Source organism: Coregonus lavaretus (genome assembly GCF_964263955.1).
Source record: "Coregonus lavaretus genome assembly, contig: HAP1_SCAFFOLD_5400, whole genome shotgun sequence".
Classification (NCBI taxonomy): Eukaryota; Metazoa; Chordata; class Actinopteri; order Salmoniformes; family Salmonidae; genus Coregonus; species Coregonus lavaretus.
The window spans coordinates 1-12583 of record NW_028163455.1 but is presented as its reverse complement, the minus strand read 5'-3'; the positions used below and the strand labels follow the sequence as shown (position 1 = coordinate 12583).

Genomic DNA, 12583 nt, shown 5'->3' with positions numbered 1-12583 from the left:
CCACCACCATCAACAAAACACCAAATGATGGAATTTCTAGTGAAAGAATGGTGTCGCATCCCTCCAATAGAGTTCCAGACACTTGTAGAATCTATGCCAAGTTGCATTGAAGCTGTTCTGGCGTGTGGTGGCATATCGCTCTATTAAGACACTTTATATCAGTTTTTCCTTTATTTTGGTAGTTATTTGTACGTACAGTATGTGTTTATTAGAACTGAATATAATGTTGTTTAGTGTTGGTGGATTGATTAAGTAATGAGGTGGGAGTTTGATCAATTGATTAACTGATGGAGTGATATTGGTCAATATGGTGACTGATTGCATGATTGATTGTATTATTGTAGTGTTGTGCATCTTCAGGATGCCCAGCCCACATGGGCTTATAAGACACTGTATTTGCTGTAGCAAAATAAACAAATACCTTCCTAATATTGAGTTGCACCCCCCACCCCCCTTTTCCCTGAGAACAGCCTCAATTCGTTGGGGCATGGATTCTACAAGTTGTCGAAAGCTTTCTACAGGGATGTTGGCCCATGTTGACGCCAATGCTTCCCACAGTTGTGTCAAACTGGCTGGATGTCCTTTGGGTGCTGGACAATTCTTGATACATACAGGAAACTGTTAAGCATAAAAAACCCAGCAGCGTTACAGTTCTTGACACAAACTGGTGCGCCTGGCACCTACTACCATACCCTGTTCAAAGACACTTAAATAATTTGTCTTGCCTATTCACCCCCTGAATGGCACACATACACAATCCATGTCTCAATTGTCTCAAGGCTTAAAAATCCTTCTTTAACCTATCTCTTCATCTACACTGATTGAAGTGGATTTAACAAGTGACATCAATAAGGGATCATAGCTTTCACCTGGATTCACCTGGTCGGTCTGTCATGGAAAGAGCAGGTGTTCTTAATGTTTTGTATACTCAGTGTATATACAGTATAAACATACGTTTATACGGTAGTGACAGACAATTGAGAAAACAAAACAAAATCCTTTCAAGTATACTTATCTTGTTGCATCTTCTAAGCTTTGGAGTTAAAATTTGCAACCAGGAAAACATCTTTCCTAAAATAGCCATTCAAGTTTTTCTTCATCTCTAATCCAGAATAATTCCTGTTTTCTTTGCAACATTTTATCAAACAGTAATAGCTCTCAAATTATCATACAAAGTACAATAACATTGCAGTTCATTCTCTACCTACCCTAAATCACAGACTGTACATAGTCACTCTTTTTCATCTATGGCATTGAACCTACCTACTTCAATTGACAGAGGCAGTATCCCGGTTCTCAACTGAGCACACAAGGACCTTTGGTTTCTGGTTAGGTGAGAGGTGATATAAGGTTCTAGATCGTGGTTTTTGATCTGGTTGTAAGTTCTGAGTTTTGGTTTTAGCCATATGTCAGTTGACCATTTTTCTTTGTAGCTTAGAGTTAACTTGTGTTTGATCATATTGACATTGCATAGTAACTTGTTTTGAAATATGTGTTGTAGATCAGCTTCCTTGAATATGGCATTGAGTTCCTTTCTCCAGGGGTAATTGTGTGTTTTATCCCAGTTAAAAAGCTCGTTTGTTATTATGTCTATTCCATAACCTAATCATTTCACCCCTCTGTCTTATTTCACTGGGCTCCCACCCCATGTCACCTTGAATAGCAAGGCTTGGGGCAAACTTATGCACTCCCAAAAAACATTGTATGGCTCTATTCTGAATATCGTTTGCTGTTTTGGATTCTATAAAACCCCAGATTCGAGCAGCATAGTTCACGATAGGACACACACATAAATTATAGAGCTGTGAATATGTACAATAGTCATGGTCTTTACAGATTTTCAGTTTACTTACAACAGACAGCAATGCTCTCCCTGCAGAATCTGATAAAGACTTTATACCCTCTTCAAAGGTCATACATTCATCAAAAAGGAAACCATGGTATTTATGTGAGCTAGTGTAGTTTAGGGGCCCTTGCTCCAAAAGTGAAGTCATTAATACTTCTTACTGTACCCTTTTTTCTGAAGTGCATTATCTGGGTTTTATCTTTGTTAATCATTCATCTCCATTTGGTACACCAGAGATTGACAGTGTTCAACATACATTGCAAATCAAACTCACTCTCTGCTTGGAGGACAATATCATTGGCATACAATAGTATCCCCAAAGTCATGTCATCTAATTCAACTCCAAGATTAGCAAGCTTGATTTGCGGGGCCAAGCAATTTAAAAAAAAATGTTTATTTGTCTACACATATATACTGTATATTATTTGAATGATTAATAAGAGGGATACAGTGAAGTCATCTGCTGAATGATCAGAGCGGTATAGTCTCATGTTCTGACCTCGTATCCTCCCGTTGGGTTCCTCGGGAGGGTCCCAGGTCGCCGTGACGGCAGTTCCCTTCCCTCTCAGTGGCTTCACATCAAAGTTCTCCGGAGGACCAGAGGGAGCTTAAGAACACAGAGGAAAAAAGGGATGGAAAAAAGGAGGAGAAATAACGTGTTCCCGAGAGAGAAAAAAGGAGCAAGGAGAACAGAAGAAGGAAAGACGCTACTTGTAACAGAAACAGTAGTGAAAAACTCAAGTCCTGTTATATGCCAGGCTGTAAACGCTGACATCTCCCTGAACCTTTACTTACTCAGTCAGAAGCAGCTATTTTTATTTTTTATTTTTTTTATTTAGCAGACGCTCTTATCCAGAGCGACTTACAGTTAGTGAGTGCATACATTATATATATATTTTTTTCATACTGGCCCCCCGTGGGAAACGAACCCACAACCCTGGCGTTGCAAACGCCATGCTCTACCAACTGAGCTACATCCCTGCCAGCCATTCCCTCCCCTACCCTGGATGACGCTGGGCCAATTGTGCGCCGCCCCATGGGTCTCCTGGTCGCGGCCGGCTACGACAGAGCCTGGATTTGCTATGGCACAATACGAATGCTATGCTCATGACAGAGCAGCCAAATATACTGTATGACTCCAGTATCCAGGATCAGTAAGTGGAGGATGAGAGTGAAACGTTAACTGTGCTGAATTATGACATAAAGCAATGAGATTGAAACTACAAACTGGCAGAGGTTTTCATGAAGGATTGATTGAAGGGAACAATCTGAATGAAATATGGATGAACGCCAAAACCGGTTAGAACTATGATAATTTGTATGACACTGTAGGACTCATATGATTCTCAAGAAAATGCCATTTCCTCTCTTAAAAAATGGGACATTACATGTAAGACTTGGGTTTATCCTATATTTTCAGACAGGCAGTAAGACAACCTACCAGATTCTGGGGTCCTCTGGAACACGGACACACTCCACTTGCCGTGGTTGTCTCCCTGGGAGATTCGGACGGAGAACTCGTACATCCCATCAGCTGACAGGGTATCTATCAGCAGCCTCCTCTGGTTGGTCTCTTTGTACTCCCATCGAGCAGACTCACCCTTCTCCCTGTACTTCACTGTGTAGTGTCTGGAGAAAGGAAAATACATTACCTCTCTCACACACTCATACACTTACACACTCACACACACACACACACACTCACACACTCACACACTCACACACTCACACACTCACACACTCACACACTCACACACTCACACTCACACACACGCGCACACACGCACGCACACACACACACACAGAGACACGAGCCCACTCTCACCTGGAGCCACCAGGTAGGACCTTCTCCATCTCGATGGCTGGGTCCACCCAACTGATGAGGACAGACTGAGGGGACATGACCCTCACACCGATGTCTTTGGCCACATACTCCTCAGGCTCTGCATGGGGAACAAAGAACACTAAACATGGTCCAGAGGTCTAAGTAGAATTGCAGCCCATTATCAGCCTGAAAACATCATCCTGGAATGTCTTTTGAAAAAAGGTAAAATATTACAGTAGCTGTCGTTTTTCTCAATACAATTCAGGCAATGGGAAAGGATGAGTGCCACAGGATTGACGTTTATCTCAATACATTGCAGTCAATGGGAGAAGATGAGTGTCACAGGCTTGATGCCTAAGTGAATACATTGCATTCAATCGGGCAAGATTTGCATCACAACATGGACGCATTGAGAAAGGCATCACAGACATGATACCATCCTCTCTCTCTCTTTCCCTCCCTCCCTTCTCTCTTTCTCTCTCTCTCTCTCCCTTCTCCCTCCTCCATTATATCTCTTAACTTCTTCCCCCCCCTCCCTCTAATCTTTATCTCCTTCTCCCTCCTCTCTCTCCCACCTCCACCTCTCTCTCCATTTCCCCACCTCCACAGACAGTACATTGACGCATAGATATGATTCAACGGTATTGACACTTAAGTCAATACATTGCATTCAAGGCAAAAAGGTTGGTGATAGAGCTACGCTGGGTAAGTTGGTGAAAGATTCAGACAGACAGACAGACAGATAGACAGACAGATCCACTCACAGACAGACAGCGAGAGAGAGAGACAGAGAGACAGACAAACAAACAGACAGACAGGCTTCCTGTCCACATCCTGGCTCAACCCTAACCCTAGCAACAACCCTAACCCTAGCCCTCCACATCTTGACTCAGCTCTTGGAGTTAGGGTTGAGCCGGGATGTGGACAAGAAGTTAACGTTAGGGTTGTGGCTAGGGTTAGGGTTGAGCCAAGATGTGGAGATGAAGTGAGGACTAGGGTTAGGGTTAAGCAGGGAGATATGAAGCTAGGGTTAGGCTTAGGGTTGAGGCTATGCTTAGGATTGAGCCGGGATGTGGCCTGTCTGTCTGTCGGCCTGTCTGTCTGTCTGATCACAGGAAATGACATAAATATACACATTATTCCCAATATACCTTATATACTGTATATCTACACATTGAAATAAAATAAAACATCACAAATCACCCATAAAAACAGAAAAACAGTTATGAATTCTTGAATGAATTCTGAAGAGGATATTGGTCATTTTTTTTACTTGAAACTTGAAACTGTGTCTGTCTGTCTGTCTGCCTAACTGCCTGCCTGACTGTCTGAGTCTGTTTGTCTGTCTGTGTCTGCCTGTCTGTCTGTCTGTCTGTCGGCCTGTCTGTCTGTCTGATTACAGGAAGTGACTTAATTAGGGGTCATAGGGGTGGTTTCGAAGGGTTAAAAAGGTTTAATCTTCCCAAATGTTACATATTTATGACCGGGGGACCTTCATGACCCAGCAAATTTGAAGTAGACCCAAAAGCATTTTTGACCTCCATTGGAAGAAATGGTCTTGCAGTTCAAGAAGCTAAGAGCCTTGTTATGAATTCTTGAATGAATTCTGAAGGGGCTATTGGTCAATTTTTTAAAACTTGAAACAGTCTGTGTCTGCCTGCCTGCCTGCCTGCCTGCCTGCCTGCCCGCCTGCCTGCCTGTCTGTCTAACTGCCTAACTGCCTGCCTGTTGGCCTGCCTGCCTGCCTGCCTGCCTGCCTGCCTGCCTGCCTGCCTGCCTGCCTGCCTGCCTGCCTGTGTCTTCATGTCTGTCAGCCTGTGTCTGTCTGTCTGTCTGTGGGAGAGAGGAGCGAGAGGGCGAGAGGGAGTCAACAGACAGACAGACAGACAGAGGGGAGAGAGAGGAGGGAGAGGGAAAGATGAGAGGAAGGGGAGGTAGGGAAAGAACGAGGGAAAGAGAATGGAGGGGGGAGGAGGGAGGAGGGAGAGAGAATAGAGGAGGAGAGAGAGAAGGGATAGTGAGGGAGAGGGTGAGAGAGGGGTGATGGGGGTGAAAGAAGGGGAAGGGAGAGAGAAGAGAACGAGGGGGGATAAAGAGGAGGTATGGAGTGAGAGAGAGACAGACATGAGATAAACGAGAAAAATGTCAACCCTTTGACACTCGTCTTTTCACATTGACTGCAATGTATTGAGAAATACATCAACCCTGTGACACCCATCTTGTCCCATTGACTGCAACATATTGAGAAAAACTCAACGCTGTGACACTAATCTTTTCAACCCTGTGACACTCATCTTTTCCCATTGACCACAATGTACTGAAAAAAATCTGTCAGCTACTGTGACATTTTACCTTTTTTCCAAAAACGTGCCAGGATGATGTTTTCCTGTGATATCATGTTGAGAATTGACTGAAAATAAGTGAAGTTACTATCATTCCTTAAATGCAGTCTGTTTTTACATCGCTACTGTATATTGGGAGAGGTGTTGAAATGGTTTAAAACTCTAAAATGTGTGTGGCTTGAGTGTTGCTTGAAGATGAGTTCCTCGCAGCTGTATGTAGTTATGGGTGGTTATAAAGGCTTCTAAGGATGTTATAAAGGCTTGCAAAGATGTTATAAAGGCTCATAAGGTGGTCATAAGGTATAACCTACCTGGGGGAGTTTTTTTGGTCAGGGTGGCCCTGTTGCTTGGCACGCTCCGCCCCGTGGCTCTCTGTGCCTGCAGTGATACCACATAGATGGACTCAGACGCTACGAATAGAGGGACATACCAGACACATAGGCCAGCGTTTACACACTAGGACACACTATGGATGGACACACTACACATAATGTACATACTGTTCACACAATAATATTCTAAATGAGGAGCAAACAGAGTGTGAGAGAGATCCAGATGCTCTTACCTAGTTTGGTGTTGTGTATGTTTCTCTGGTCAGCCTGTGGCTGGGTGTGGTGGTGGTGTTGGGACCTCTGGTCCAGCAGGGGTGTCCCTGCCCTGGCCCTCTCTGGCTGACGAGGGCCGGAGGATGATTGGGGAGGTCTCCGGATCTGCTGCCCCCTGGAAGAGGTCAGGCCTGACGGGCGCACCGTCCCATCAACCCCTGATCCTGTTCCTGTCCTCACAGGGATACTCACAGGGGAGTCAGGCCTGGGCCACACGTCTGGAGTAGGAGATGGACGAGCTGGAAGAGAGAGAAAAATACAGCTGAAGTTGAGTAAGATCATAAGGGACAGTATCTCAGGTTGACATGCTGAGGTAACTGTGTGAGGGCCAGTACCAAGTCTTAAGAAACGCTATTATCACTTCTATGAGTTTCTATCTCATCATTATGTTTTGAAATGTTTCAAATGCCATGGGGAACTTAGGGAAACTCCCCAAATGTCCTACTTTGCCAAAAGCCCTTCCTCTCCAATAATCAGTGTCTGAGACACTGTAACCATGGGAGATGTCACAACGTGGACACAGACAGGGACCAGGGACCACACAGTCTCTCAATGCTCCCACTTCCTGCTTCTTACTTCCTGGTGTAATCATATGATGTCTGACTCCAGCCTGGACAGCCATCTCAGACAGACAGCCAGACAATCCCCCAATCCGTCTTCACCTCCCTTCCCTTGCTTCGCTGGCGTGCCGAGTGATAGCACGGGCAACATAAGGAAAAACATTTCCCTGCCTTCTCCTCATCTCTCATCCCTCTGTATCTCATAATCATTGTCAGATGAAAGGCTCTCTGTCTTCTTTCCCTCAGAGTAAATGTATTCCTATGCAGCAGTGGTTGATACAGTCCTGACAAGTCAGACAGAGTAGATGTGGGCATAAGATAGGGTCAGACAGGGTTAGTCAGTGGACTTTATTACTTGCTGGATCAGTGAGGGAGAGATGAGAAGAGGAGAAGTGAATAAAATTAGAGGTCATAGGAGTTGGGATTAAAGGAGGATAGGACGAGAGGTCCTGGCACGACAAAGTCTGTATGTGAGAGGAGCATCGACTCAACAATCCTCCGACTGCCAGATATCAGCCTCTGTGTTTCCTGGAAGCCTGGATATCCAAGGTGCTACGGGCCAGGGCAGACATACCATTGGTTCGGTTAGATAGAGCCACTGCATAGACTCAGAGCAAAGGGAGAAGAGAGGGGACTGGGCTATGTTTCTCTGTCTAAAACTAAAATGCGAAGGAACACTATCCATTTTGGTGTTACCAGGAGATGATGCGTTGACAGGTGCCCCGTCCACCACTGCGAAGCCATCCAGTTTGACCCATTCACCACCTGGGGAACAGGTAAACATACACAGGTAAACCATAGGGTCTTTGAAATACAGGTGAGCTTTCTATTATGTACATATTATGTACATGTACATATTACCTCAATTACCTCGACTAACCAGTGCCTCCGCACATTGACTCTGTACCGGTACCCCCTGTACAGTGGGGAAAATAAGTATTTAGTCAGCCACCAATTGTGCAAGTTCTCCCACTTAGAAAGATGAGAGAGGCCTGTAATTTTCATCATAGGTACACGTCAACTATGACAGACAAAATGAGGAAAAAAAATCCAGAAAATCACATTGTAGGATTTTTAATGAATTTATTTGCAAATTAAGGTGGAAAATAAGTATTTGGTCAATAACAAAAGTTTCTCAATACTTTGTTATATACCCTTGGTTGGCAATGACACAGGTCAAACGTTTTCTGTAAGTCTTCACAAGGTTTTCACACACTGTTGCTGGTATTTTGGCCCATTCCTCCATGCATATCTCCTCTAGAGCAGTGATGTTTTGGGGCTGTCGCTGGGCAACACGGACTTTCAACTCCCTCCAAAGATTTTCTATGGGGTTGAGATCTGGAGACTGGCTAGGCCACTCCAGGACCTTGAAATGCTTCTTACGAAGCCACTCCTTCGTTGCCCGGGCGGTGTGTTTGGGATCATTGTCATGCTGAAAGACCCAGCCACGTTTCATCTTCAATGCCCTTGCTGATGGAAGGAGGTTTTCACTCAAAATCTCACGATACATGGCCCCATTCATTCTTTCCTTTACACGGATCAATCGTCCTGGTCCCTTTGCAGAAAAACAGCCCCAAAGCATGATGTTTCCACCCCCATGCTTCACAGTAGGTATGGTGTTCTTTGGATGCAACTCAGCATTGTTTGTCCTCCAAACACGACGAGTTGAGTTTTTACCAAAAAGTTATATTTTGGTTTCATCTGACCATATGACATTCTCCCAATCCTCTTCTGGATCATCCAAATGCACTCTAGCAAACGTCAGATGGGCCTGGACATGTACTGGCTTAAGCAGGGGGACATGTCTGCCACTGCAGGATTTGAGTCCCTGGCGGCGTAGTGTGTTACTGATGGTAGGCTTTGTTACTTTGGTCCCAGCTATCTGCAGGTCATTCACTAGGTCCCCCCGTGTGGTTCTGGGATTTTTGCTCACCGTTCTTGTGATCATTTTGACCCCACGGGGTGAGATCTTGCGTGGAGCCCCAGATCGAGGGAGATTATCAGTGGTCTTGTATGTCTTCCATTTCCTAATAATTGCTCCCACAGTTGATTTCTTCAAACCAAGCTGCTTACCTATTGCAGATTCAGTCTTCCCAGCCTGGTGCAGGTCTACAATTTTGTTTCTGGTGTCCTTTGACAGCTCTTTGGTCTTGGCCATAGTGGAGTTTGGAGTGTGACTGTTTGAGGTTGTGGACAGGTGTCTTTTATACTGATAACAAGTTCAAACAGGTGCCATTAATACAGGTAACGAGTGGAGGACAGATGAGCCTCTTAAAGAAGAAGTTACAGGTCTGTGAGAGCCAGAAATCTTGCTTGTTTGTAGGTGACCAAATACTTATTTTCCACCATAATTTGCAAATAAATTCATTAAAAATCCTACAATGTGATTTTCTGGATTATTTTTTCTCAATTTGTCTGTCATAGTTGACGTGTACCTATGATGAAAATTACAGGCCTCTCTCATCTTTTTAAGTGGGAGAACTTTGTAACACTCTGGCTCCGGGACTTTTGGATTTGAGCCAGGGTGTATTTGTTTTGTTGGGTATTTGTTGTGGGGTTGGTTGTAAGGGTGTATTCGGTTGGTTGTGTTTTGGGTGTGTTTCTATGTTGGTAGTTCTGTTGTGTGTATTTCTAGGTTTGGTCATTGACTCCCAATCGGAGGTAACGAGTGTCAGCTGTCGGCTCGTTATCTCTGATTGGGAGCCATATTTATTCTGTATGTTTTCTTGTGGGCATTGTGGGTTATTGTTCCTGTTTAGTCTTTGTCACTATTGGACTTCACATTCGTCGCGTTGATTTGTTGTTTTGTAGTGCTTTAACTTAATAAAGTACCATGTTCGTTTCACACGCTGCGCCTTGGTCTCCTTCACTCCTCGACGATCGTGACAGAATAACCCACCATAAAAGGACCAAGCGGCGTGTCAAGCGGCAACAGGATCCACCTACACAGGATTTATATCCACCCATAAAGGATTCATGGACATGGGAGGAGATTCTGGATGGTAAGGGGCCTTGGGCACAACCGGGAGAATATCGCCGTCCTCGTGAAGAGCTGGAGGCAGCTAAAGCCGAGAGGCGGCGATATGAGGAGGCAGCACGGAGGCAAGACTGGAAGCCTGTGGGTACTACCCAAGAATTTCTTGGGGGGGGGCTAAGAGGGAGTGTGGCGAAGTCAGGTAGGAGACCTGTGCCTACTCTCTGGACTGACCGTGGAGAGCGAGAGTACGGGCAGACACCGTGTTACGCAGTTGAGCGCATGGTGTCTCCTGTACGCAGGCATAGCCCGGTTCGGTACAGTCCAGCTCCACGTATCGGCCGGGCCAGATTGAGTGTTGAGCCGGATGTCATGAAGCCGGTCCCACGCAGCAGGTCACCAGTGCGTCTCCTCGGGCCGGCGTACATGGCACCAGCCTTACGCATGGTGTTCCCGGTTCGCCCACATAGGCCGGTGCGGGTTATTCCACCTCCCCGTACTGGTCGGGCGACGGGGAGCATCAACCCAGGTAAGGTTGGGCAGGCTCAGTGCTCAAGGGAGCCAGTACGCCTGCACGGTCCGGTACTTCCGGCGCCACCTCCTCGCTCCAGCCCAGTACCACCAGTACCTACACCTCGCACCAGGTTTCCTGTGCGTCTTCAGAGCCCGGTGTCTCCTCCACGCACTGGCTCGATGGTGCGTGTCTCCAGCCCTTTACCACCAGTGCATACACCACGCACCAAGCCTCCTGTGTGTCCCCAGAGTCCTGTGCGTCCTGTTGCTGCTTCCCGCACTAGCCCTGAGATGCGTGTCCTCAGCCCGGTACCTCCAGTTCCGGCACCACGCATCAGGCCTACGGTGCGTCCCCAGGGCCAAGCATGCCCTGTTGCTTCTCCCCGCACTAGCCCTGAGATGCGTGTCCTCAGCCCGGTACCTCCTGTTCCGGCACCACGCACCAGGCCTACGATGCGCCTCAGACGGCCAGAGTCTGCCGTCTGCCCAACGGGGCCTGAACTGTCCGTCTGCCCAACGCCGTCTGAAATGTCCGTCTGCCCAACGGCGCCTGAACTGCCCGTCTGCCCAACGCCGTCTGAACTGTCCGTCTGCCAAGCGCCGCAGGAACTGCCCGTCTGTACTGAGCCTGCAAAGCCGCCCGTCTGCCATGAGCCTTCAGAGCTCTCCGCCAGACAGGAGCAGCCAGAGCCTTCCGCCAGACAGGAGCAGCCAGAGCCTTCCGCCAGACAGGATCAGCCAGAGCCTTCCGCCAGACAGGATCAGCCAGAGCCTTCCGCCAGACAGGATCAGCCAGAGCCTTCCGCCAGCCAGGATCCGCCAGAGCCGTCCAGCCAGGATCCGCCAGAGCCGTCCAGCCAGGATCCGCCAGAGCCGTCCAGCCGGGATCCGCCAGAGCCGTCCAGCCGGGATCCGCCAGAGCCTTCCAGCCGGGATCAGCCAGAGCCTTCCGCCAGCCAGGATCCGCCAGAGCCGTCCAGCCAGGATCCGCCAGAGCCGTCCAGCCAGGATCCGCCAGAACCAGCTAGTCAGGTACTGTCCTTAGTCCGGTGCTGCCCCTTAGTCCGGTGCTGCCCCTTAGTCCGGTGCCGCCCCTTAATCAGTGGGGTTTAATTGGGGGGTGGTCATGTGGAGGAGGCTAGGGAAGCGGGTGGTGACTAAGGTGGGGTGGGGACCACGACCAGGGCCAGAACCGCCACCGTGGACAGACGCCCACCCAGACCCTCCCCGAGACTGTATGCTGGTGCGCCCGGAGTGCGCACCTTTAGGGGGGGGTACTGTAACACTCTGGCTCCGGGACTTTTGGATTTGAGCCAGGGTGTATTTGTTTTGTTGGGTATTTGTTGTGGGGTTGGTTGTAAGGGTGTATTCGGTTGGTTGTGTTTTGGGTGTGTTTCTATGTTGGTAGTTCTGTTGTGTGTATTTCTAGGTTTGGTCATTGACTCCCAATCGGAGGTAACGAGTGTCAGCTGTCGGCTCGTTATCTCTGATTGGGAGCCATATTTATTCTGTATGTTTTCTTGTGGGCATTGTGGGTTATTGTTCCTGTTTAGTCTTTGTCACTATTGGACTTCACATTCGTCGCTTTGATTTGTTGTTTTGTCGTGCTTTAACTTAATAAAGTACCATGTTCGTTTCACACGCTGCGCCTTGGTCTCCTTCACTCCTCGACGATCGTGACAAACTTGCACAATTGGTGGCTGACTAAATACTTTTTTCCCCCACTGTATATAGCCTCGCTACTGTTATTTTATTTTACTGCTGCTCTTTAATTATTTTCTTTTTTCTTTTTTTTACTTAACACTTTTTTTATTTCTTTAAAAACTGCATTGGTTAAGGGCTTGTAAGTAAGCCTTTCACTGTAATGTCTACACCTGTTGTATTCGGCACGTGGCAAATAAACTTTGATTTGATTTAT

At 47.0% G+C, this 12583-nt stretch overlaps 1 protein-coding gene across 1 annotated transcript in view; it reads right to left on the bottom strand.

Annotated features, from left to right (window-relative positions):
• The window catches only part of LOC311118125 (fibronectin type III domain-containing protein 1-like), a gene marked incomplete at both ends in the record, with an annotated part of 33006 nt that extends 25063 nt beyond the window's left edge, over positions 1-7943 (bottom strand). The window contains 6 exons of the mRNA XM_084192997.1: positions 2346-2453; positions 3288-3475; positions 3672-3789; positions 6325-6423; positions 6579-6857; positions 7875-7943. Of these exons, the coding sequence (XP_084049123.1) occupies positions 2346-2453; positions 3288-3475; positions 3672-3789; positions 6325-6423; positions 6579-6857; positions 7875-7943 (861 nt within the window). The remainder of the gene's footprint in view (positions 1-2345; positions 2454-3287; positions 3476-3671; positions 3790-6324; positions 6424-6578; positions 6858-7874) is intronic.
• Between the last annotated feature and the right edge of the window lie 4640 nt (positions 7944-12583).